Source organism: Nymphalis io, chromosome 10 (assembly GCF_905147045.1).
Source record: "Nymphalis io chromosome 10, ilAglIoxx1.1, whole genome shotgun sequence".
In the NCBI taxonomy this organism is placed as follows: domain Eukaryota; kingdom Metazoa; phylum Arthropoda; class Insecta; order Lepidoptera; family Nymphalidae; genus Nymphalis; species Nymphalis io.
Window position 1 is genome coordinate 9151701 of NC_065897.1, and position 26518 is coordinate 9178218.

Here is a 26518-nt window from a genome sequence, read left to right on the forward strand (position 1 = left end):
GAGGAGAAGGTTTAGAGTTCATTCCACGACATTGCTCCAATGCGGGTTGGTGAATATACATGTGGCAGAATTTCAGTAAAATTAAACACATGCAACCAGGTTTCCTTTCGATGGTTTCCTTCACCGCCGAGTACAAGATGAATTATTATAACCACAAATTAAGCATATGAAAAATCAGTGGTACTTGCGTCCGTAACCATAGGTTTAAATTCACGCGTTCTACCCACTGGGTGGTCTTGGCACTCAAGAATTATAAACTGCACTAATTATTAATATGAATGAATGGAATCGTTATAAATGAATACTTACTACCCAAACTTTTCATACTTTTAATACAAAGTGTACAACATTAATTGTATAGCTTGGGAATTTCCAATTAAACAACAGTATCCACAGATAAAATGCCAGCAATTGAGACCATTAAAAAGGAAGTTGCATTTGTTTTATAATCAAAAAATATTTCAAGCCATTCCATTGTATGATTTTTTCCGTAGCAGTGTCTACTACTGTTTATAGTTACGACTTTTTGAGCACCCGTTCGACGTGTACAAAATATTGCAACTTTTTTGGAAAATTGAGTATAATTTTATACATCTTATATTCCAATTTATTCGAGGTTCAATAAAACAATAAGAAAAAAACACATAAAAATGGCGATGGACTGTCGATTTAACTTCTTTTATAGCAGTGACGGACGAATGTTTTACATGAATTAAACATTACCTAGGGGATTCCACGGAAACAATTTTGGCAATGATCTCATTCAATTTTGGGCGTTCGACCGCGTTTCTCTCCACATAAGGCAATTTTCAAGGTATTTTGTGGAGTTTTATTTTTTCTCTACTTTCAGTTGGGATTCTGTCAAAACCAGAGGCGTATATATAGGCTATCGTAGGGCAAGACGGTGGTACAAAAAATTTTTTCCGTACTAGTAATACCAAATTTTATATATTGTTGCGTACCAACTTCTTATTTTTTCTTATCTTATTATAACTTCATTATTATTATATTTTATATTACAAGGAAAAAAAAATCTAATATTTCTATAATTTGGCTACATCTGTACCAATAAACGCGATGCCTTGTCAGGGCCTTTATGCGCCTAGCTATGCAACTATAATATATATGACACGATAAGGCGATCTTTTGTACTTAGTAGTATTATTTAGCTTGCATTCAGTTTAATATTTCTTACCTGGTCCCTGCTTATGGCCCATGGTGACCACTTACAATCAGTGGGACTATTTGCCAGTCTACATCCTATGTTAATACCTATTTGAATATAAACGTAACGCAAAGGCTTCCTCTTCTTTTAAGGTCACGTTTGACGTAAAGGTAACGATAACGTCAGACAAGATATTTTATTATTAGAACAGACAAGGAATGTATTTTTTAATAATTGTTCATTTGCGTTGAAGAATGTGTAATTCGTTAATAAATTAAATTATTTTGGCCTTAAATCCTTTTTCTAATTATGAGAAATACGAGTATATCTCGCTGTAAAGCGTTTATAGGCTACGCTATATGTTTATAGAATGTACTATATATACAAAATGGCAGTATGTACAAATGTATTCCTAGTTACCAAATGCATAACCTAGGTATATTATGTTAATTATCGTTGAGATAGCCACAGTTCACGATTTTTAACTAAAATAACTTTAGACTAGATTTTAGCCGCGGCTTTGCTGTCGCAATTTTTCTTCAGGGTAAATATATCAACTATGTTATAGCAAGATCTGTTTCTGAGTTGCCAATGCAACAAATACTTTTTCGCATATTAGTAGAGATTTTTGTTTGTTTACCTTGACTAATAGGTACTTGTCACTCAGAAGCACCGAGATCCTTTGAAGTAGAATCTAGATTTTTATCAACATATAAATCGAAGGATTAAGTCACGATTGAAAACAATGGAGCAGTAAGAAGAACCACTTACAAGTCATCGAGCAGTTCAGAATCTGTCAAGCATTTTTATCTTTAGATAATTTACTCTTTATTCTTAAGATTATTTGTCCAATTCAAGACAAATATTGTAAAACAATTGCGTACATTAATTATGTTCATATATAATCATATTATGTTAACTTTTCGAAAGAGCGGCGAATTCATTATTTATATATATAATTCATATTTATTAGAGCATAGGTCCTAATAAGGTTAATGTCAATTAAATATAATTGTACAAAAAGAATTAAATCGACTCGAAACATTACGCATGTAATTAAGAATATTATGTTTGAGAATTTAGTTTAAGTATTTAATTTTTTTTTAAATCGGTTAACGATAGGCACAGAATAAATGTCGAGAAAAATAAGCGCAAGTGATAACTAGGAACTTAATAATATTTGAGGGTATTTGTCGAAGATTGTTTTATTTCACTCTTAACGGTTTGAAATAGTCTATAATAAAATAAAAGTCTACAATTCAAAAAACGAAATATTATCAAAATCGATTTACAATTGGCGAAAACATTGTAAAACTTACATAGCCTTTTTTTAGACCTTTTTTTACAAGTCGGGGAAAATGAAATTAATAAAACAATACAGCTTCAGTGAATTTGACGTTTTAAATGGAATGCAAAAAGACAGTTTAGCTTTCCAACTGGTATGAGGAAACAGGGTTTTGTCTTTCTTAATGAGTGCAAAAACTTGCTAGTCTTCAAGTCGTTTGTTAACGAGTCCTTACACTTTGTCCCGCCGCGAAGAAAAGAACGCAGCATAAGATTTTTCTCGAGAATTTGTTTACGACCTTTTGAACATAACAAAAGCATTGTATTAAATATTAAAAATTTCTGGATTGAAAGCATTAATGATGTTAAAACATTTGGAGAAGAGTCCGTAACCGTAACAGCCTGTGAATGTCCCACTGCTGGGCTAAAGAGGAAAACCTTCTCCTCACTTTTTGAGGAGAAGGTTTAGAGCTTATTCCACCACGCTGCTCCAATGCAGGCTGGTGGAATACACATGTGGCAGAATTTCAGTGAAATTAGACACATGCAGGTTTCCTTACGATGTTTTCCTTCACCGTAAAGCACAAGATGAATTATAATCACAAATTAAGCACATGAAAATTCAGTGGTGCTTGCCCGGGTTTGAACCCACGATCATCGGTTAAGATTCACGCGTTCTTACCACTGGGCCATCTCGGCTTGGAGAAGAGTATTGTCAATTATTATGAAAGTATATTTTGTTTAAATAAGTATAATCCTAATTAAAATTATACATGCGAAAATGAGTTTATTTGTTTGTTAGGCTTTCACGTCATAACTATTCAACCGATCGTTATGAAATTTTGCATACGCATTGAGGGTCTGCCCTTGGTGTTTATATAAATATTTATTAAAGGCAAAGTAAGATCATATTTTAAATCAAGTGCGTTTCCTTCGATAATATACTCGTATTATTATTCAAGTTTATTAGAAGAGCAATGATTACAAAGCTTAGGATGACGTAACGTTACTGGGATGCGACGAATGTTAAATGTGGGCTGGTCCATTTTGTGGCGGCTAACTTTGCCAATATTGGAACTGTGGAACTATGACAACTAGCTCGTTCAGCTGTTGTTGTCTCGAATTGGAACAAAGTGGACTCTACTGGATAAACCGCCGCTTGCTCTTTGTTATGAGGGTATAATTTTTTATTGTGAACCGGCTTTTATCTAGTCTTTTACTTGTTTGCACATTCAATTTCATAGCGTTTTATATGTAGTGTCGTAATAGATGATATGAATACTTAAATAGAATATTAGTCTTCTCAAATATAATTCTATCATCTTTACTGGTGATAGGGTTTGTGCAAACTCGTCTGGGTAGGAACCACCCACTCATCGGATATTCAACCGCAGAATAGCAGTACTTGGTATTGTTGTGTTCCGGTTTGAAAGGTGAGTGAGTCAGTGTAATTGCAGGCACATGGGACGTGACATCGTAGTTCCCAAGGTTGGTGGCGCGTTGGCGTTGTTAGCGATGGTTAACATTTTTACAATGCCAATATATATTGGCATTGGTGACCACATACCATCAGGTGGCCCATTTGCTCGTCAGTGATTGTCGATTTCAGCCACGGCGACCAATCTCAAGAGAGATTAGCCAACTGCGCAGGAGATATTATAGTGCTCAAGTGTGTGCGCAAACACAGGTGCATTTTCTATCTCATTCTCATAATCCGATGGGATGGCAATCCGACACGACCGGAAAAAGTTCAGTCGCAGGATCAACGGCTTTCTATTTTGCTATTTATTAAAAATAAAATTGATATTATTATTGCACTTTACAAATCAAACCAATATCCCACTTTTAAACCCGCCGTTATAGATGCTGGGGTCAGGCTACGCATGCTAGTTAATTTACTAATTTCGGCTACTCGTGTTTTTAAAATTTTAAATTGTCATTATTTGCAATATTACGAATCTGTGCCTTTAAGTTTACTTAACCTCTCTATCCCGAGGACTCCATTCACTCCATATTAAATTAGCATAAATTAATGATTTTTTTTTGTGTATTTTATCAACACATTCAACAAAACTGTATTTCCTGTTATAGTGGTTTACACTGATCAAAATAAACGAGTGATTCTAACAATGCTTAAGAAAAATTTATATAGGTAAAGACGAAACTACGTGTCATGAAAGCACAATAGCAACTTAACGTTATAAACTCGATCTAAAAATACAACGTTGGTTCAACACCTCGTCAACGTTCAAGTTTAGAGTGTAGCAGCGCCAAGGTAAGAGATCAGTAGGGCTATAGGAAGAAACTCGAAACTTACCGCAGAAAACGGCTCTGAAATATCAAAAAGTGATATGCGATAGTGGCCATAATAATTATAGCATTTCAAGAACATACGTTTTAAAATAGTATTTCACCATAAGTCGGTTGTTAACATCTTAAAGCTGAGTATTGAAGTGAGTTCTTACAGTACACTGCAGTACAAGAGTGCTGGGTGTTGTTTATTACTGATGACATTTTGTCTGAAACATTATCTAGCACTATTTCTTTATGGTACAGTAGAAAATTTATCGTAGAGGTAAATGAAGACAAAATATATTTTTTATTATTACAAACACTTTCAAGAAAATCTATATTTATAATATAACAGGATTTGTATTTAATTTCAGTTTGTTTAAACACATATTAAATTTTTTATCTAAGCAATAAAGTAAAAAAAAAAAAACATTCAACAGAAATTATGTTTCATTATCCACGTCATCTTCCGCGTTATTTTGATCATCTGGTTAACGTGAAGAAAATATTATGAATAATTTAAAAAAAAAACAACACAATCAAATATTTCTTTAATTTTACGAAAATACATAAAATTAAACAAACATTTATAAATAATACGGAGTTTTTGTCCCCCTGACTAGAGATTCTAATGTTAATAATGTTACAAATAATAATTACACTTATCAGTGTAAAATTATAATGTTTTATATTTATTGTACTCCCGTAAGCTTGATTTATAATTTCTTTATGTTCACATAATCATTACGATTATAGTTGCTTCGATTACAATATCATTATTTACAAAAGCTTTCAATATTGTGTTAAGGTTGAAAATACTATTTATTAATTTTAATTTCATCAAGTAATTTAAAATCATAATATTATAATAATAAAGCTTATATTTATTTATGTATTTCGAAGCTTAAGTTACCAGAAAAACTTTTATTTTTAATGACTAAGTACAATAGCCTGAATGAAAACAGAGCGGATAAAGATCATTAGCGCAATATCTAAATATTTAATGAGTCGCCTGTGGAGTATGCTTTACAGATCAACCGAGCGTGCTGCTTTATAACGATCTTTTTACTTATAAAAGATAATGTTGTTAAAAAAGTGGTCGGAATATATACGCAAATATATATCAGAGTTCATCAGCATCGAAGAGTTTTCATTTTCTAAGACAAAATATCCTATACTTATTCACAATTATCTTTCATTTCGAGTTTCATTAAAATCATAATTATCTTTCTTGTTTGGATACGAAAATGTAATCCGCTGGATCGGTAATCCTATATGATAATAAATTCGAAACAAAATTTGTCTTTTGTCTTTTTTTAAATTGGATTGTTCGTGATTTAAAAACAAATAACTATATTGACTCCAAACCTGGTGGCAGAGCTTTGTGCAAGCTCGTCTGGGTAGGTACCACCCCCTCATCAGATTGTCTACCGCAAAACAGCAGTACTTGGTATTGTTGTGTTCCGGTTTGAAGGGTGAGGCCAGTGTAATTACAGGCACAAGGGACATAGCATCTTAGTTCCCAAGGTTAGTGGCGCATTGGTGATGTAAGCGATGGTTAACATTTCTTTCAATGCCAATGTCTATGGGATTTGGTGACCACTTACCATCAAGTGGCCAAATGCTCGTCCGCTTTCCTATTCTATAAAAAAACTGAATGTATTTCGATATCACTTTTTGAGAAGTTCATAAAAATTAGGTAGCTTTTTTGGTCAGACCTTTTTAAATTCAATAATTTTATTCATCTTTGTCAATTATAGTTACAGTTATATTTTCCATACGATTTGTTAATGATAGATAGATTGATATTGTAAGTAAATATCAAGACCTACATTTTTTATTATTAAACGAAATGACATGATTTTTTGAGAAATAATGCGATACTTGATACGATATTAACAAGAGTCCACATGTGTAAAAAGTGTTCATATCATTTGGATGAATGGCGGATGGTAGAAACACATACGGAACAAACAAATAAACTAAATATTTATTTATTTATATGTTACTTTAAAATACGTTCTTTCCCATAATATTTGCTTGTTCACCTATCGTGTTCTGGATCACCGACCACCTCCGCACCGTGTTCGGCGATGCGTGCTCTATGTAATCTACAACGTAGGAATACGTTAGCATTTATTATTTATTTATACACTCAAATTTATTGAATACTAGTTACCCGTCCCGGTTTCGCACAGGTAGAATAAGAGAATACATAAAAGTATAAGACTTCGTCGTTTTTTGACTTTCGTTCGTTTATCGTAATACATATCACTCTGTTTGAGAGTTCGAGTGTTTAACGACTTCAATCGGGATGATTTATTTCCAATATCTTCACCGGCGTATTTTAGCTAATTGATACAAAACCTTAATCAATTATACATCTAAACTTTCCTCATGAATCAATTCGTTCAATGGTGAAGAATAAATTACTGGTGTGTAGGGCTTTGTGTAAGCTCGTCTGGGTAGGTACCACCCATTCATCAGATATTCGACCGCAAAACAGCAGTACTTGGTATTGTTGTGTTCCGGTTTGAAGGGTGTGTGAGCCAGTGTAATTACAGGCACCACTGACCACTTACCATAAGGTGGCCTATATGTTCGTCCGCCTACCTGTACTATAAAAAAAAAGTAATAAAATAAGTTTATCAACACGTACACACGCAACGGGGTGATTATATTTTATAATATGAAGTGATTATATTGTTTTTATTATGTGGGTTTAGTATTGGTTGATTATTTAAAATTAACAAAGTCAAATATTTTAATTTTAAATAGATAATGTCACCAAATGCCCGTTGAACGCTGTAACATTGTGTAATTCAAGAACCCTCCGTAAATAAAAAATACAGATAGAAATACGATTCCGTAAATAAAAATATTACATGTTATTAGAATTAACAAATCAGAAATCTTACAATACAATGAGTATTTATTGACTGCAGTGTAATATTAATTTATGTTTAATTATTAAAAATCGAAATGAGAGACAAACTTCTTAAATCCTTCCTAAATAAAATATCCATGCGAAATCAGGACATACCATAGGAAGGAGTAACTAGAGTCATTCATTTTAATAAAATAATTTGAACAATTAATATCAATGGTATTTCTAGGTGATATTTATAATCCCTCACATTGCAAATGCGCCACCATACCTTGGGAACTAAGATGTTATGTCCCTTGTGCCTGATATTAAACTGGCTCTCTCAAAAATATTAAGTATTGCTGTTTGGCAGTAGAATATGATGCTGCCCGTCCTGACGAGCCTGTACAAAGGCCTAAAATAATATATTCTGTTTGTTGGTAAATTAAGCGAAGTGATATTGTGTTTAATAATTTTTATTAACAAGTAAAGTTATAAATACATATACTCACATATTTTTTAAAGGTTATTTCAAATAAAGACATATTTCTTCTTGAAAATTTCAGTTGACGTCATTCATAAGAATTTCACAAAATATAGGTTTTATCTTCTCATCTCATTTATTAATTATACATTCAATAATCTGAATAGTTTTCTCATGATTGAAGAAAATTATTTCCATAATTGGTTTTGTTTCTCACATTGTTAAAGTAAACAATAGCTATAGTATATTGTTAAATTCCATTACACATTCCATTAACAAGGCTAATTATTTGTTCAACGGTTTTATAAAGAACCATGACCGAGGTGAAATGTTTACATCGTGTAAAATATATCATCGTGTATAATATATATTGTATATATATATGTTTGTGAATTTAACAAAAGCTTTAATTTACAATGCTACGAATATATAAAGTAACAGCCTATTAATGTCCCACTGCTGGGTTAAGGCCTCCTCTCCCTTTTGAGAAGAAGGTTTGGAGCTTATTCGACTACGCACCAAATTAAGCACATGAAAATTCAGTGGTGCTTGCTCGGGTTTGAACCCACGATCATTGGTTAAGATTCACGCGTTCTAACCACTAGGCCATCTCGGCTTTTTCTACGAATATAACTCTATACATTAAACGCATCCATTAAACAAAAAGCATTCTATACCTTATCTTTTCTAAAATGTAATTTGTATTTTGAATTTTATTGACAGGGTAAAATAATATTAATAATATATTATTGTAAAAGACTTCCAAATTTCATTGGTAACTTTATGTTTGTGTTTTTGTTTAATAAAAAACTAATGGAAATGTTAGTAAAATGTATGGTAGATGATATTAAATGGAGATATCAAATAAAAAAGACAAGGAAAAATGATTTCTAGTTCTACATAAATAAAGAAACTTAGGTTATTGATCAAACTGTTCCAGTTTTATTATTCTGTCGGATGGATGGACGACACTAATAACTCTTGATATTTTTCCAGTCTAACATAGCCAAGTAGATGAGAAATTGATTGCTGAATTTTAAGTGTTCCGTAGTCAACGTCGGTAACCGTGTCATTTGTTTTCTGACAGTTTGACACTTCAAGTAGAACTGAAATATGTCATAAAATGGACTTGAAAAGAAAGGTATAAATAAATCAATAAACAATAACAACTTGGTATATGGGCTATTCGGTTTGATAAGTGTTTTTTAATGTCTATCGGGGATATTAGTTGCAAGATATATAATAAATCTTTAGTATACTAATATTATAAATTCGAAAGTAGCTCTGTCTGTTTGTCTGTAACGCTTTCATGGTTTAATATATGGATAGTTATATAAAATTATAAAGTACATAGCAGTAGCAGACTGTGCATTTCCCACAGCTGGGCTAAGGCCTATGAGCTTTTCATGGTGGTAGAGCTTTGTGCGAACTCGTCTGGATAGGTACCACCCACTCATCAGATAATCTACCGCAAAACAGCAGTACTTGTATTGTCTATGTATTTTTTTTATAGAATAGGGAAGCGGACGAGCATATGGACCACCTGATAGTAAGTGGTCACCAACGCCCTTAGACATTGGCATTGTAAGAAATGCCAACCATCGCTTACATATCCAATGCGCCACTAACCTTGGGGACTAAGATTTTATGCCCCTTGTGCCTGTAATTACACTGGCTCACTCACCCTTCAAACCGGAACACAACAATATCAAGTACTGCTGTTTTGCGGTAGAATATCTGATAAGTGGGTGGTACCTACCCAGACGAGCTTGCACAAAGCCCTACCACCAGTAAAGTAACAAATTGTATATGTCCTTGGTCGTTGGTGACAACTTACCATCAGGTGGCCGTTGGTATGCTTGTCCGCCTACATATACTATAAAAAAAAGCTTATTCCACCACGCTGGTCCAATGCGGGTTGGTGGAATACACATTTGGCATAATTTCAGTGAACTTGGACACATGCAAGTAGTATGTGCGATCCCTTGACGTCCTCCGAAAAAACAGATTGAGTTTCGCTGGTTTTAAGTGGGTATTCCGACCTCGTCAGCGCCGGTCAGTCCCACATACCCCCAACCTCATTTGAAGGAAACGCGTAAACGCGTTTTTCCAGCGAAAAAAAAATACAGATACCTATACATATAGTACTCAGAGTATCTACTCTGACGTGACTTAATCTTTGCTTCATTTACTTTCCTTCATAATATTTTGATCATGTTGTCATTCGCTGTTTGATAAATGATAAATAAATATTTCTTTTCAACAGCTAATGTGTATCAAAATATAAAAAATACTAATAATATTGTATATGTTCCATTAGAAAATATGTTTTAATGTTGAATTTTTGTACATAAACACAAATTAAGTACAAGAACACTTAGTGGTGTATTCCCAGATCGAATCCGTAGGCATCGGTTAAGAGCACAAGTTTTTTTTTATGTTAGAGAGGGCTAACGAGAGGCTCACCTGATGGAAAGTGGCTACCATCACCCATGGACACCTGCAACACCCGAGGGTTTGTTTGTTCGCATTGGGATTTACTTCTACATACTTCTATATAAAACAACTCCTCCACCTCACCACATTTCGTAAGTTTATAAGCAAAAAACAATATCTGTATATACTCAAGGACTACGCGGCATTATATGGAATGAGCGTATTTCCACGTGAAAAATATTAGATGATGAGATCAGTAACACGCAAGTGTAACACATAACTCCTCTTGAGTGTAATTTTCTAAGATAATACTCGCGCTGCAGTCATATGTTTTAAAGCCGCTGTTTTTATCTCTGTTATTCTTTAAGCGCGATCGTCTTAAATATACGTGTTTCGTTTGCAGTTGAATTTACTAGATGGTTGGGTTGGTAAGGGCGAGTGAGTCAGTGTAGAGGCACAAGGGACAAAACATTTTATTTTCCAAGGTTGATGGCGCATCAGCGATGTAAGAAATGGTATTAACCATTAATTTCTTACGGCGCCAATATCTATGGGCGGTAGTATCTACTCACCATCAGGAGGCCCATTTGCCCATCCGCCAACGTATTTTATAAAAAAAGTTGACATACTTGCACGTTTTTATGTATAGTAATAAAAATGTTAGTAAGGGTGACACTTATACTAATAAATATAAGAAAATAATAAAATATTTCATTTATAGAAGAAAGAATGAAACCTTTATCAGCTTTATTCACAGGCGTTGATTAATATTTAAAATATTCTTTAACCAAATTATATTCTTTAGGGGATATCATTAAAAGTTTTGGATCGTTTGCTTCACTTTTCATTTAAATCCGCAAAGAATTAAAATTACTGAAAATATTTTGCCATTTTCAGAACTGATTTACATAATGGCGGAATAGAGATATAAATCAAATTGACGATCGTTTAGAATATTTTCAGCGTATGGGTTTCAATATAAATCGTGGGAAATTGTCTCGCGAAATATTGTCATGATTTTCTTGTCTCCTCCGTTTATGTTAGGATTATCTATATTGCAAATCAGTAACATTTATACACATCTAATATTCTTTTAAAAGTTACGAAACTTTACTAATAGTGGGCCATCTAGGCAGGCACTGACCACTTATCAGTTATTTTAAAGTCACCATTTGTATTGCTGTTTTCTAGTTTCATGGTTTTTTTGATAGTACGATTGGCGGCGCTTTAACGGTGTTTTTTTTTTATATGCCCCGACGACGACGGCCAGTACAGTCGGGAAGAATGTTCTGTACTAGCCGTCCCCGCCTTGCCGGCCCGCAAGATGCCTCTTCACGCCTCGTTTGAAGGAACCCGGGTTGTAAGAGGAGGGGAACACGTGAGCTGGTAAGGAATTCCATTTTTTGGTAGTGCGACAAAGAAAGGAGTTGCCAAATTTCTTTGTGCGCGATGGAATTGATGTCACAGTTAGGCGGTGACATCGAGAACCACGCGAGCTGGAGCTGGACTTAAGAAGGAAGGGGGAAGCAGGAATTAATAAATAAGTGTAAGTAATGGCTTAAATTTTCGGGTCCTGTGTTTTGTACAGGGCATTTATTATACGGCGGCCCATTTGCTTATCTTCATTTATAAATAAAAAACTTATCGTATCAAATTAAAATGATATTCTTTATATAAATGATACTTTATTTTAAACTTAATAATACCCACTATCATCCCTTAATATATCTTATGGGATCTCTGATGATAGATGGCTATAATTATTTAGAGAAGAAATAGTTTTCTTTCACCATCAAAGCGCCGCCAACCACGGGATCTAATAAAATGTGCATATTATAACACTCGCTTATTTACCATTCAAACGAGAAATAAAACACAAGTGATACATAGTACCGTCATTTGGCGGGAGAATGCAATGAGGCGAATGTTTTTACCACCGATATATACTGTGTGCACCGATTTTATTTTAAAATGAAAAAAAAAGTCATACCTAAAAATATTTTTTTTGATTTGTTATTTGCAAATATTTACAAAGAGTATAGTTTAATAGATCTTTTGTAACTCGTATTAAATTTATTCAAAGACGAAGTGGATGATGCAAGCGATCCAGGTGAGCGATCTTTATACGAGTATGAACGGCAGTAATGAAGCCGTTTTGTTCAATATTCAAGAGTATATTGATTCTCGTCGGATTTTCTCGTACATTTACTTAACACGGTAGAGAGAATTAATCGTGATTGGATATTTGATATATTATTTAGCTTTACTTTAATATAATTAATTTAATTTTTAATAAAAAGAATATGTTTATACAATTAAGAAATGCAAATAATAAGAGAATATATTATTAAACAAAGTTCCTGCCGCGTCTGTTTGTCTGTCTGTCTGATTAAGAAAGGATTTTTATAGGAGTTTCACCTATGAACAGAGTGATTCATGAGGTTAAGGTGTATAAATTATTAAATAGCTGAAATATGATGAAAAATATTGAAGATGTCTGAATACATCATGCCGACTGAGAGCTTTACTGACGAGTGCCGCATAAGTCATGAGTTTACCAAAATTCTGCCTGTGGGAAGTCGGAGCGGTAAGCTAGTTAAGTATATATCTGGAAATGCTGTTGTATAACATTAAGTGGGTTTTTTGTATATATTAGCATGAACGCTATTGCGTGATGGGAAAATTGCGTGTCAAGGTTTTAAAACCAAATGTAAAAATTTATACATTTAACCTCTAAGAATAGACTGAAAGTAAAAATGGCATTATGATTTTTTTTACTATATATATGTATTGTAATATTATTACAATAATTAAAGCCTTAAATAAATACAAATAAAATTAAAAATAGTTACTGTATAAATCGTGACCGCGTGGAATGGTGACAAGAATGCTAGGGGCATTTCCCCTTTGAATCGCAGTTTTGATTGTCTCAGCGAAAAATGAACCACCAGTAAGACGGGAAATAAATATAATATTTAATATCATATTTTTGATGAAAAAAAATGATAAACATGATTAATTAGGTATCTGTGCTCGGTTTATGAAAACCAATCGTTAAGTGTAATATATTAATATACATGTTTCTTATTATAAGTGAAAGTGAAACCTCACTTAAATCAAACATCTTACTAGTAATTTTTTTCTTGAAAATTAATCATTTATTTAATTGTAAAGAATAGTTATACATAAGACATTTGTGCTTACTAAAAATTATAACAATAAAAATATCCTTTTTTTTCGTAATATTCAATTATGACGTGTTTTTTTTGTATCCATATTTATAAGTCGGTATGCTACTCAGCAGATTTGTTTTGCATTTAATGCATGCCATTTCTTTATTCCACTTCATGTTCTAAGAGTTTACCCTTGCGTGAGCGCTTGCTAGACATAACACTGTTTAAACAGAAGTACACAATTTTTAAGCGGTTGACCTATAAAAGGAATTCATTATTCCTGTTTCGCGTGTGTTTTAAATATGCAACATTCTCTTTTTTCTGTAAAAAATTCTGGGTGTGTTTCAAAATTGTTGTTTATATTGTTCATTTTATACGAAAAGTTAACACTGTGTATACTTTATAAGTTTTGTATTTTTAGTTTTAAATGTTTTTACATTAGTCTATATTGTAAATTGTACTTAAAATCATACATATCCGTGAGAAATTGTTTGTAAAAGTAATTTTAGAATTTCTTTACAAAATTTAAAGACTAATTGCTAGCTAGCTGGCGTTATTTAATTTCGCATAAAAATGCCATTATTTACAATATCTCATATAAAAATATAAAAGGTCAAAGTATGAAATATATTTTCATTCATCCAATGCCAGAGGCAATAGCTCTCGAAATATGAAGTAGGGGTGATTAAGCGTCAAGATCTATCGAAAAGCGCAGCGAAATAGCGGTTTGATAGGTTTCGATTGGACGCCATCAGACAATTCAATTACCTTCTCTCTAGCAATATATGAAATAACTATGAACGAGATTTCCTGGTATCAAGAAAAAATCTATTCAAGAAATGAGATTTTATTGAAATATCAAATGAAATATATTTTTGTAAATATTATTAGCAGAATTCATATTATTTGATTTATTTCATAGAAATTTAGTAATTATTGAATTTGCTGCTATAAGAGTTTTGTTTATTTAAACTCTCATTTGTTTTAAGTAACTTTTAATTCAAAGTTATATTTTATTGTGTTCATACCTTGAAGAATCATCTTAAGCGTATATTTTTTATTTAAAAAAATATATAAATATCTTTCATTCACAATAATTTAGGGTGAAATTGAACGGCCAAAACAAAAAGGTTTTTATTGTAAAAATAACAGGTAATTGCAAAAATAAAAATGATTACATATAAAACCTGTTTAAATATTTACTTTATGAAGGAACGAACCTGATACAACCTGAGTGAAACTGGACTTCGTGATAAACAAGAATCTACTCGGACGAGTTAATAAGTGATTTGTTAAAAAGAGTAGTTACGCATATAGACGGCTGGTAATTCTTTGATTAGCAGATTGAAGCGTGTAAGCAACATTGTATCACCACTTCCCATCGGCAAACAGGCGGGGAAGGCCTGGTTTCTACCAATTAGTGCGGCTACCAGGCCTAAAATGAGCGATTGATGAGAAACGGCAGAGGGGAATTGATATAGTTTCGAATGCGTTCAATTGAAACATTTGTTTGTCTAGTTTGTAGAACAATAACTTCTTCAACTCGTACGGCGAACGGCCATCGCAGGGCTTCAGTAGGTTTGAATTGAATTCCACATACCTCGGGTGTAGTCAAGGGATGTAGACAAATTATAATAAATTCTATATCATGGACAAAAACGGCTCATTCAAATTATAATCCAGTATTTGTTATAGTATTTTCACATCGTAAATTGGCACATACATACATACATATGTACACTGATAATCCAAATCATATAAAAAGAGATATCAACATTTCAACACATAGGAAAACATTCAATTGAATATGCACGAAGTTCTGTTACAAGTGGCTTAGGTAATGAATTTTTGTTCTAGCTAGATAGTGCAAATGATGAGAGCCGTCTTCGAACCCAGGGAGCCATAGGTCTTGCATACAAATTGAACGCCTAAATAAGATAAGCTCTGTTTTGTTCGCAAAACACGGAGTAAGCTTAAAATCCGCAATAAAAACTGTAATGGAAATACCTAACTCGAAGTATTTACCTGTAATGTATGTAATGTAATATTCGGTTTCGGAGAATTGAATAAAAATTGCAAAAAGAGCTAAAACGTGTGTTGCGTATTCAAAATGTTTTGTGGAATTGAAATATGTGGTACAGTTAGGGTTTTTTGATGGCATTGCATTAAAAGTTATGCGACTTTTTAGAACATTATATTTTTAATTTACAAATAGGACATGATTGCTGTTTTGTGAGGAATTTTATCCAAATGTAGAATTTTGAGCTAATTGGTGTTAGATTTTGAGCTTAAATAATAGATAGATCAAAATAATTAAAATTAATAAAAAATTAACTTTGATTAATTTTTTGTTGATTATATAATAATCGAATATATATATTTTTAGGATTAAGTTAATATGGAACAGCATTTTTATTGAGCACACATTGATGTTCCCCAAAAATTAATAAGACAGAACTACTTTTAAGAAAAATATTTATCGTAATATGTTTCTTAAAATATGAATGAAGAAAAAAATATACAGGAAAAATGGTATTTAAATATGTATTTGTATATTTTCTGCGTAATATTTAGTGAATCTTCAATATTTAAAAATTTTGGTTATAAGACCGGTAACTAATAATAGATAACTTTATTAAGTATCATCAATAATTCTTAAGATTGATTGACTAATATAGTGTTAAAATTTTATAATATAAGGCAGAGCAGTCACTCCAAGAAGCAGGTAATAAACTTGTAATATTTTGGGAGGTCGGTGGGGTAAAATTATGAATTAAATAAGCGGAGGTCACTCCCTCACACAATAATTTATTAAATCCTCAATAACGTCAAGCAATAATTCACGCCGGAACAGCTTCTAACTTTATCCCAAGCTCAAGTTCGATCGTACATGGAGTACCATTTATGGTATGGATCTGCCAAGCTTGATTCAGTGGATCGCCATACTAGAAGGTTGTGTCATGTCATGTCATTGGTCAACGCAAAACACTGAAGTATAGAACATCTTCGTAGAGTCGCCTGTCTGTCGGGATTCTACAAGATATGTTTCGGAGTGTGCTCGGGAACTATTAAATTAGTTACCCCCTCACCTTTTTACAACAGAATCGCAAGACATCGCAAGGGTATGTATATATGATACATACGTTACTGATACGCACCGCATAGATCCCCGTTTTGTCCATCCCTTACAAAGTGGATACCTTCAAATAAAAAATGAATAGGCATCTTTTAGGCAAGCGCCCTCCACCATAGGCAGTATCATCACTTTCCATCAAGTGTGAAAAAATCGTCATTTTATATAATAATAAAATCATTTTAAATACATCAGTTGAAAGTATTTTATTTACCTATCCCTTTATAGAAAATGTTACGAGCTTCATCGAAAACTTCATCTTAGCACAGTCAGGTTTAGTGAAATCTTTTTTGTGGCGGTTTTTTTAAATAATTCAAGTATAAAAGTGAATTTATTGAGATCTCTAAACGTTCCACTTCTAGGTAAAGAACTGTCTTATTAGGAATAAGGTTTGATTAATGATCTGCGAACATGTGTTGAACAATATAAGCTATTGCAGAATTGGTATTAGGAAAATTAATTAACGCGCTCTCAAATTCCATGTACATAAAATTAATGTTATTAGTAATATGTAAACATATATAATATACTAGCGCTTTAGAATTACTATATTCTATGCTATTCAGAATTGCTAATCCAATTTCCATTTGTATTTTTTTATATATAGACAATATAAAATATATACGTATAAAAAATGAAGTGATTTTGACTTAACTGTTCAGTCATAATAAGTATATTTGACGAGCCGGTTGGCGTGGTTGGTAGAACATTTGCCTTTCACGCCGAAGGTTGTGGGTTCGATTCCCACCCAGGACAGACATTTGTGTGCATGAACATGTCTGTTTGTCCTTAGTCTGGGTGTAATTATCTATATAAGTATGTATTTACAAAAGAAAAGTAGTATATGTAGTATATCAGTTGTCTGGTTTCCATAGCACAAGCTTTGTACAAGCTTAATTTGGGATCAGATGGCCGTGTGTGAAAAATGTTATAGGATATTATTATATTATGTACTGTATCTATTACAGAATGTACTGATAAGAGATTTATTTTTTGCGAATTGTCATTTTGTCACTCTCAATGATTGGCTCTATATCACATAGAAACTACAAAAAATATTATAATACAGTTTACAGAAACGAATTATCTGGATAATCAAGTTACATGTTTGCATCTCGGCTCTTAGGTTATATAAGGTGATTTAAATAAGTCTAATCATTGTATAAAAACTAAAATATATTAAATTGCGATGGTTGACATTTCTTACAATGCCAATGTCTAAGAGCGTTGGTGACCACTTACCATCAGGTGGCCCATATGCTCGTCCGCCTTCCTATTCTATAAAAAAAAAAAAAAAAATATTTGAAAGCTATCCGATAAATACGTAAAACCACTATCTAGCATAAGCTGATTATACATAATATTATGTACACTATAATGTTCTGTACATAAACTATCATTGACTATTTACTCGAATAGTTAGTTCAATGCCTAATTATAATTACATAAGATCGAGTATATGTCTCCCAATGGATTTGAAATTGATTTGTCGATGATGATTGATTATTATTGAATAACTAAATTAAAATATACTTTATATGAAATATATTATATTTTACGTTTAAATTTTCAGTTAACAGGATTAAATATATCTAAAACAACCATCGGATCAGAATGTAGATACTATCGGGCAGAACCGCCAAACTTAGTTACTTGAAATTCAAATGTCAAATAAATTAAATACTCAACAATATACAATGAAGTAGTATACGAATTATATAACTTATTTAATAATGTTTTTAACGACATTTATTAATTGACAAGGATTAGAAATAATGAAATAGATTTGGATAAAAAAAACCATATATATATATATATTAATTTTGATATACGAGTAGAAATTTAATACATTTTATTTCAACGCACGTTGTTATCCATAATAATATGTAAAATGTACATGAAATCAATTTCTTGATTGCATTTTCACTTTAAAACATCACGCATCGTTTCTTTCAATTCATTAAAAAGCTTTTAGTTCTCGACGTGATTTTTATTTAACATTAAAATATTTATAAAACAAATTCACTAGGTATCAGGAGAGAGAATTAGCTAGGAATGAATTTATGGCTTTTAGTTTGACATACATTTTGTTTGAGTTTGGTTGATTATTTTATTAGATTAACAAGAAAATGCATCAAATTTGACTCAGCAGTATAAAAAAAAAACTACAATTAGACTACTACCCATTTCAGTACCTTATGTTTACTAAAATCATAAATCTGAAGAGTTTCGCTCTTTGTTAAAGCACGTTAATCTCCGGAACTACTAGTGGCATTTGCAAATAAACGTTATATATAGATTATGTAACATCACGCTACGTGAAAAACAGGAGCGGATAAGAGACGTTTAACGCGGGTAAAAAGTCACGGGACAGAAAATTTTAATAAAGATAATTTTACGACAATCATTTCTAATGGAGGGCATTGGTTAGGTTGTTAATTGTTTCGATAATGTTAATAAGAATCGAATGCTGGAATGTATTGATTGTGATTTATATTTTCATACTTAACTAATGAATCGTTAGAAATAAATGCCTATTGTAATAATAGTTGAATATATCTTTTAGAATTCATTAAATTCTTTAAATAAAAATATTCATTTATCATAAGGAAAATCATTTTTGTTTTTTTTTATTTTAAATAAAGGCAATTCAATAAAATTAATATATATTTTTTTGAAAATCACAGATTAAATATTACAAAAACATGTATGTTATGTTTTAACAAAGCACGACGTACAAAGCTGAAAAATATCACTTGTTTAAACAAACGCTAAAACTATTTGGAACATTTTATATCATTTCGTTCGTGTTTATAGCAAATATGTAGCACAATTTCAAATATAATTAAATACTATTTGTATATATTATTTATATTTCTAAATTATCAATCATTATATTGTAAAGTATTTGCGATATACATATATAGTACGGTTAAACTTATATGCACTAAAATATATTAACTAGGAGCGCAGACTTTGGCATAAGCAATACTCGATGAACTCGTATAAGTTTAGAAACTACATTTCCATATTAACATTCACAAAGGTGTGTCTAATGTGTTAGGACAGTATGGGTTAGTTTCCCTGTTTCTGCTGTTGCCCTGGTAATTGTGTTTGGTAGTCATATAGTATTGTTTATAGTACTCTCAATATACTTGGGTAATTGTCATCATATATTCATAATCATAACTTAGTCAAAGTTTGCATTGATATACGTTGAACGGTTAAAATATAATATTACTAGCTTCCGCCCGTAGCTTTGCCCGCGTGTGAAGAGGTAGCCACTGACATCGTGTATGCAAGATTTCAGGACGATCGGTTAAAATCTAAGTTGAAATATTACTCATCCATGTTATCGCAATAAGAGCCAGTTTAAATTAAATTCAAATTGGCTTAAAACCAATTAATAAAACAATGTTAAACTAAATATATTTATTTTGATTTTTACTTTTTGGCATGTCATAGTGAATAACGAAACCCGCCTTACTGTACTTTATTTTCAAATAACAACGAACAACGACCTCTGGCATATACCAAACGCAAATAGAGGATCAGGTCGCGTTGCGGATTTATGACGTCATATAGAAGTATATACATCATCTCTGTAAACATGTACTCGTTGCCATACGTACGTATATCTACTTCATTACACGCATACTTTCTATCGAATCAATAAATGCTACGATGTAGTACTTATTGATTATTACTTATAATTTTTAGTCGACTTCAAAAAGATAGAGTTAGGAATTACGGCTCTAATTTTTTAATAATTTTCGTAAATGTTTTTCGGCAGCTTCACCGGCTGGCGACGGATTTTGATCGTTCTTTTTTTATTCGATCGGGGTGTACGTATTCGAGAGTCCTCGAAATATAAACGATCCACCCCTAAAGGGTGGAATGAGAGTGAAAATTATTATAGTAAGAGGGGATTCGTCATTTGTTGCGTTTGTGTGTATTACTCGATTTATAAGCCGATTGGGAATTGATTTGAATGAATCAGTTTTACTTTGACACTGTAAATCTGTGTTTGTTACTCTAAACATCGCTCAATTTGAATACCATTTTATATAAAAAGTATAACTTTTTAACAAAACATTGATTTGAATATTGTATATAAAACTCCCAAGTAAAACAATTTATGAGAAATTATTTTCTGTTATTTTTATAAATATATTATATTATATGTTGGGATCGTAATTATCTATATAGCTCCCTCCAAATCCATTCTGATTCAATAAAAACATTTGACATCGTATCTTAAAAATAGATTGATCAATAAAATAAATGGCTAAAGAGCGTAGGTACTTAAATTAATGGGGAACGTACTACTCGTATTTCGAATCAACAATTTGTGTCGAAATATATAGATTGAATTTTTTAAGTGGGCGTAGATGGGTGGAAATCCAATATATTAATTGGAATATAGAAAGAGTTACCCAGACAGAAATATACCTTTGGATTCATTTTCAAGTCTATGAATATAAGTCTATAGATTTTTCTTGTAATGTATTTTAGTAACCAGGTTTCGAATTTCGAACGAATGCGTATTACATCAGCATGTAGCGCTGAAGATAAAAAAGTTCGGGGAAGCAATGATATATGGGTAAAGAAAACTATTTTCATATTATTAAATATATAATGAAATGAAAAAAATAATAATAACTATTCAAATGTTTTTAAATGTATACACAAATAAAATAATTTTAACAAAAACCTGAACTCATCATAACATGGTGTACTTAAAAATTTTAAAGCATATATATTGTAACAAAATATTCCTATATTACGTAGTTAATTTAAGTGTACAATTTGAGTACGTAACATTATATATCGACAATTTTATACTAAAAGCTGTTATAATTCCGTCAGCATTTCTGTGAAAAGCGCCCCACCGAATACCGAAGGTTTTCTACTAGGCCACGTAAACATTGTAAGCTATAGCCATGCTTATCATGTTTTTGAATATGATGTTTGTGTTCATGCGAAAATAAACAAGTAGAAAAACAAAACTTATCCTTTATAATATTAGCATGATAAAGCGAATTTGCGTTACCAGGTCACTTGGGGAATAAATCAACGTTAGTCATAATTCGGCGAAATGTTCCTGATTCACGAATCGTATATTTCTCAGAGGTCTTTCGTATAGAGAAAATTTATACATATTGTTTTAATCGTATTATTCAATATTTTAAGGTTGATTCAATTAGAATATTTGATATATTATCGAAATTGGAATATTTTATATATTATATTCGGGTTTTTACTGCGATCATATTTATTTTTTTAATAAAATTTTAACCGTAATTCCAAAAATAATAGTTAAATGTTGAAGTTGAAAGTTTAAAATTTCAATAATTTTATTCAACGTAGAATCAATACACTTTCTTATTTATTGTCTAAAATCTATCTTCTATTCGGAATGTAACACCTCAGACTTGAGAAGAACGGGCGAAAAAAATAAGCCTATTTTTCAATAACCAATTTAATTTAATGAATCGACCTGGGGGCGATAAATTTATTCTCAAGGCAAGTGTAAAAGTAAGTTATTGTATTGTATGATATATAACCATATTAACAAGTGAATATAGAAACTTATCGTATTTTTTTGAAAACTTAAAGAGAGGGATTTAAAATGTTATCATAAGAAAATAACTGTTCCATAAATATGAAAAATATAAATTAGGTTGGCTTTCTACAACACACAATATATAGAACTATTACTTAGTGCAGTGCGATTCTGTAAGAACTCACTTCATTACTCACCCGTGAAATGTTGACAACCGAGTTATAGTGATGTACCGTTTTGATACGTGTAGTCTTGAAATGTTATAATTATTATGGTCAATATCACATATCGCTTCCTGATATTTCATGATCGTTTACTGAGGTGGGTTTCGAATTTGTAAAAGGCTATAACCTTACTGTTAACGTAAAAGTTAGTTTTTTTTTTCATTATCTTACTCTAAGGATCACGCTACATTTTTTTAACAACATTTAGATTACTTACAGCTTACGTTGACTTAGATCTTAATTAAACAAATATATATCCATAAGTATGTATATATAGTATTAAACATTCATCGCATATAGGTAATTGATATTCCGGAAGATTATTCACTGGTTTACCGACAAAAACTGCGATCAGTACGAAGTATGTAATCCTATAGCTGGTAAAGTATTAGCAACGTAAGAAACGTCTGTCACCTTGCATAATGACAGTCTAAATAATAACCCATTTCGTTATTTTAATTTTTTATGCACTTACCTTCAGTGATAAAAGGATAAACGGTGCGTAGTTCAGCTTCATACTGCTCCAGCGATATGGGGGGGACAATAGGCGGAACGAAGTCTTCCTCTGGTGACCTCTCAGAACCGTAGCCCTGATCGAATCCTGGATCTTGGAGCTTCCATACCGGCTCTGCATCTGAACCTGGACAAGGTTATTCGAATTATTGTAATATTGTTACTTGTTGTTATGTTTTGTAGGCTTTAGTAATATAAAGGATATTTTCGATTGAAATTCGAAGAAAAATTTTAATTGAAAATGATTGATTAAAAAAAGAATCTTTTTTTATGGGGATAAATCCAATTTAAATTTAAAAATATGGTATACCTACTAAAAACTTAACTACCCTATATTTTTAAACGGAAACGGACGCGGATTAACGCCCTTTGTATTGATTATCGTAAAGTTAGAAGAACACAATACAACATTCAGAATATTGCCGGTCGATTTAAAAAGAAAAAGCATAAAAATGAAATCGGCTCGGGAGAGCGACGTGTAAGGGATGCACGGGTGAAATATGAAATTTTGTTGACTAATGAGCCGCAAGTGTTCATAATATTATTATTATTAAATGTCCCAGGATTGCTTTTAGCTTCTATCGGGATGATTAGGTTGAATTTGAGTGCTAGTGTCAATAAAATACTTAATAGAAAATTTGATTTTTTAACGTGTACTGTTATACTGCACTTGCTCTTTTTTAATATAATATTATATATGAATGAATATTTCTATATATTTTTCATATATTATCTCCTATTTTACTTAAAATAGGAGAAATCTTACATGGACATAAATATAGCTAGATTGTCATCTATTTACAAAATAATACAAAAAAGGTTAGTTAGTTGGTTAAATGAGCACCAAAAAAAAGCTTTTAGATAAAAAGGAGTTAACAGTACATGAATAAATATTCAAAAAAGTTCCAACAGTCCATGAATGAACTCAACAAACACCGGAAAACTGGTAATTATTCAAAATGAAACGAAAAGGACTCAAGATAAAAGAAAATAAAATCTTATTATACAAGCATTACCCTGCCCCTCTACTCACCCTTTTTTACTTTGAATGAGAAATCTAAAAATGTTTGTTTCATTTAGAATTACGTAAGCGTCTTTCTTTAGAATACATAAGCTGATCATGTCGGAATAGCCGGTCTTACTTTATTAACCACATTATGAGGGTCGTTGGCTGTTAATGAAAAATTAAAAATCTACTATAAAATTACTATTTTCACCCTGATTAATATTTGATTTGTTTTTAAATAAATTAAAACTAATTCTACTTTCTTTTTTCTTTTACTTTTATTTTTTCTCACCATTCATCATATTCTACACAAATTCCTTTGTGATGAACATGATGCGCTATAAGCCGTTTTAAGGATAATTTATTCTTTTAAAGGACGTGTTGAAGTAGTTTTTTTATGTTAAGTTAAGCTGAGCACTCACAGCCACTTTATAACGAAAGCTGCAGCTCAGCTAAGGTTCTTTTTATTGTTGTTTCGAAGTTCAGCGCTTTTAAGTTTTTTCAGAGCACGAATTAACGAAACAGAAAATAATTCAAAAATCTTATATTATCTTTACAATATCTAGGTTTATATTTTAAAATGTATTAGTATAAAAAGAGTTTATGTGACAAGTCCAATTTGAAAAAAGTTTTCTGTGTTAGATAGCTCAGATATTGAAAAAGTCTACAGGCCGTAGCGTAAGAGGAGCATTAACAAAACAATATAGCAAACGGTATGTAAGTCATTTGCATTACAAACATAACGCGGATAAAACTGCGGAGCACAGCTAGTTTATTTATAAGCCTCTGTTCTACAAAACAACTTATCGTAAAACAATTCCTAGATCGTGGAATACGTGTAAGTAATTCTCATATTGGCAGTTGGAAGCCACATTAGACGGGGCTTAGGTACAGTTCGATGCTGCATTGGAACTTGGGACACGTACGTTGTCTCTATCTTGGATCTGTAAGCTCTTCTCTATTTCAATTCACTTAAGGCAATATAAAGTAGATACTTCGAAGCTAGATACATAAGTAAATATTTTAGTACAATAAATAAAAAAAAAAATGGGTAAATATATAATAATTATAATTCAATTAATGTTTTATTATTATTTATAATATTAAGAAACCATATTAATATTGAAAAGATATTTTATCGTAATATTGATATTGAACTTTCATACTAAAATAGTTTCGGAACGGACTAAGGCTACATGGAAAGTTTATAATATTTGTATGTTTTACGGAATGTTTCTTATCGATGTAATTCTACCTCATAAAGTCTGAATATTTATTCTTTCAACAAAAATAATAGCAATGCTCTTTTTTAAGAAATCACTAATATTTTTGTTTATCCTTTTATTTAAGCGTAAAGCAAAGAATGGCTACGATAATATCCCAATCGTTCAGGATCGAACCTGCGACTTTAACATTGATATGCGGCCCGTAAACCATTCCGCTATTGAAACTTCAAATAAGGAACAAGGATAAAATCACGGGTCGGGATAACAATAATGTATTAAGTTTTTCGTTCCATTGGACGCCGTATCTAAAATACGGTCGGGGTCACTTCTACTTCTTTATTAATTATTATATATAGTTTATTATGTCAATGTAGTCGAAATTTGAAAATTGCCTTTCGCTTTTCAAGCGGACGCTGCCAAAACTATTGTCAGATGTGCGAAAACTTTGTATGAACGGTTTGTAAATCTCTAAAATAGCTACAGAGAAGTCGACGATATAATTACTTTTTTCTTAAAAATACATGTAAAGTAAACATGTTTTTTTTTAAATAACTGAACTTATAAATTTGAAATTAATAAGTTTATTATTTTTAAGCGTTTTCTTTAATCAAATATCGGTAATAATTAACTTACAACTAAGGTACTAATCTACTGAGATGTATGAAGAAATTTACAGATATGTAGCACAATTCAAGTAAATAGATGGTTTGGTTCTATATTGATTGCATGATAGTATTTTATTTACACCTTATATATCATGAAACCTTAACGTCGTCCGCGAGAAGTCAAGATGGATAGCTAGACTAGCTTACATTTTATTTGAAATGTTTTTTCATCAAGTTTACATTACATGGGCTTTATCTGACAAGTTTACTTAAATTTTCTGGACAACCTAGAAAAACTGGTTCTAAATAAAATATTGCATAATTGGTTTAATGGACTGTATTTGTCTCAATTTATTTAAAATATAATTATAAGTATTGCAAAAGTATATAATACAATAAAACGAAAGTGACAATTGAGTAAAATACTTTACAATTTAATTAAAATGATTTATCGGAGGTTAATCAAAATTAAATTTCACGTTAGTTTGCAGCGGACATGTTTTTAATTTGATTGATAAACAACATTAAACAACAATGATTGGTTA

At 31.5% G+C, this 26518-nt stretch overlaps 1 protein-coding gene across 4 annotated transcripts in view; it reads right to left on the bottom strand.

Moving 5' to 3' along the window:
- Positions 1-26518, bottom strand: part of LOC126771099 (uncharacterized) — a 102150-nt gene that overhangs the window by 24212 nt on the left and 51420 nt on the right. For all 4 annotated transcript variants that reach the window (XM_050490821.1, XM_050490822.1, XM_050490820.1 and 1 more), the window contains one exon: positions 23099-23263. In XM_050490821.1, coding sequence (XP_050346778.1) covers positions 23099-23263 — 165 coding nt within the window. The remainder of the gene's footprint in view (positions 1-23098; positions 23264-26518) is intronic.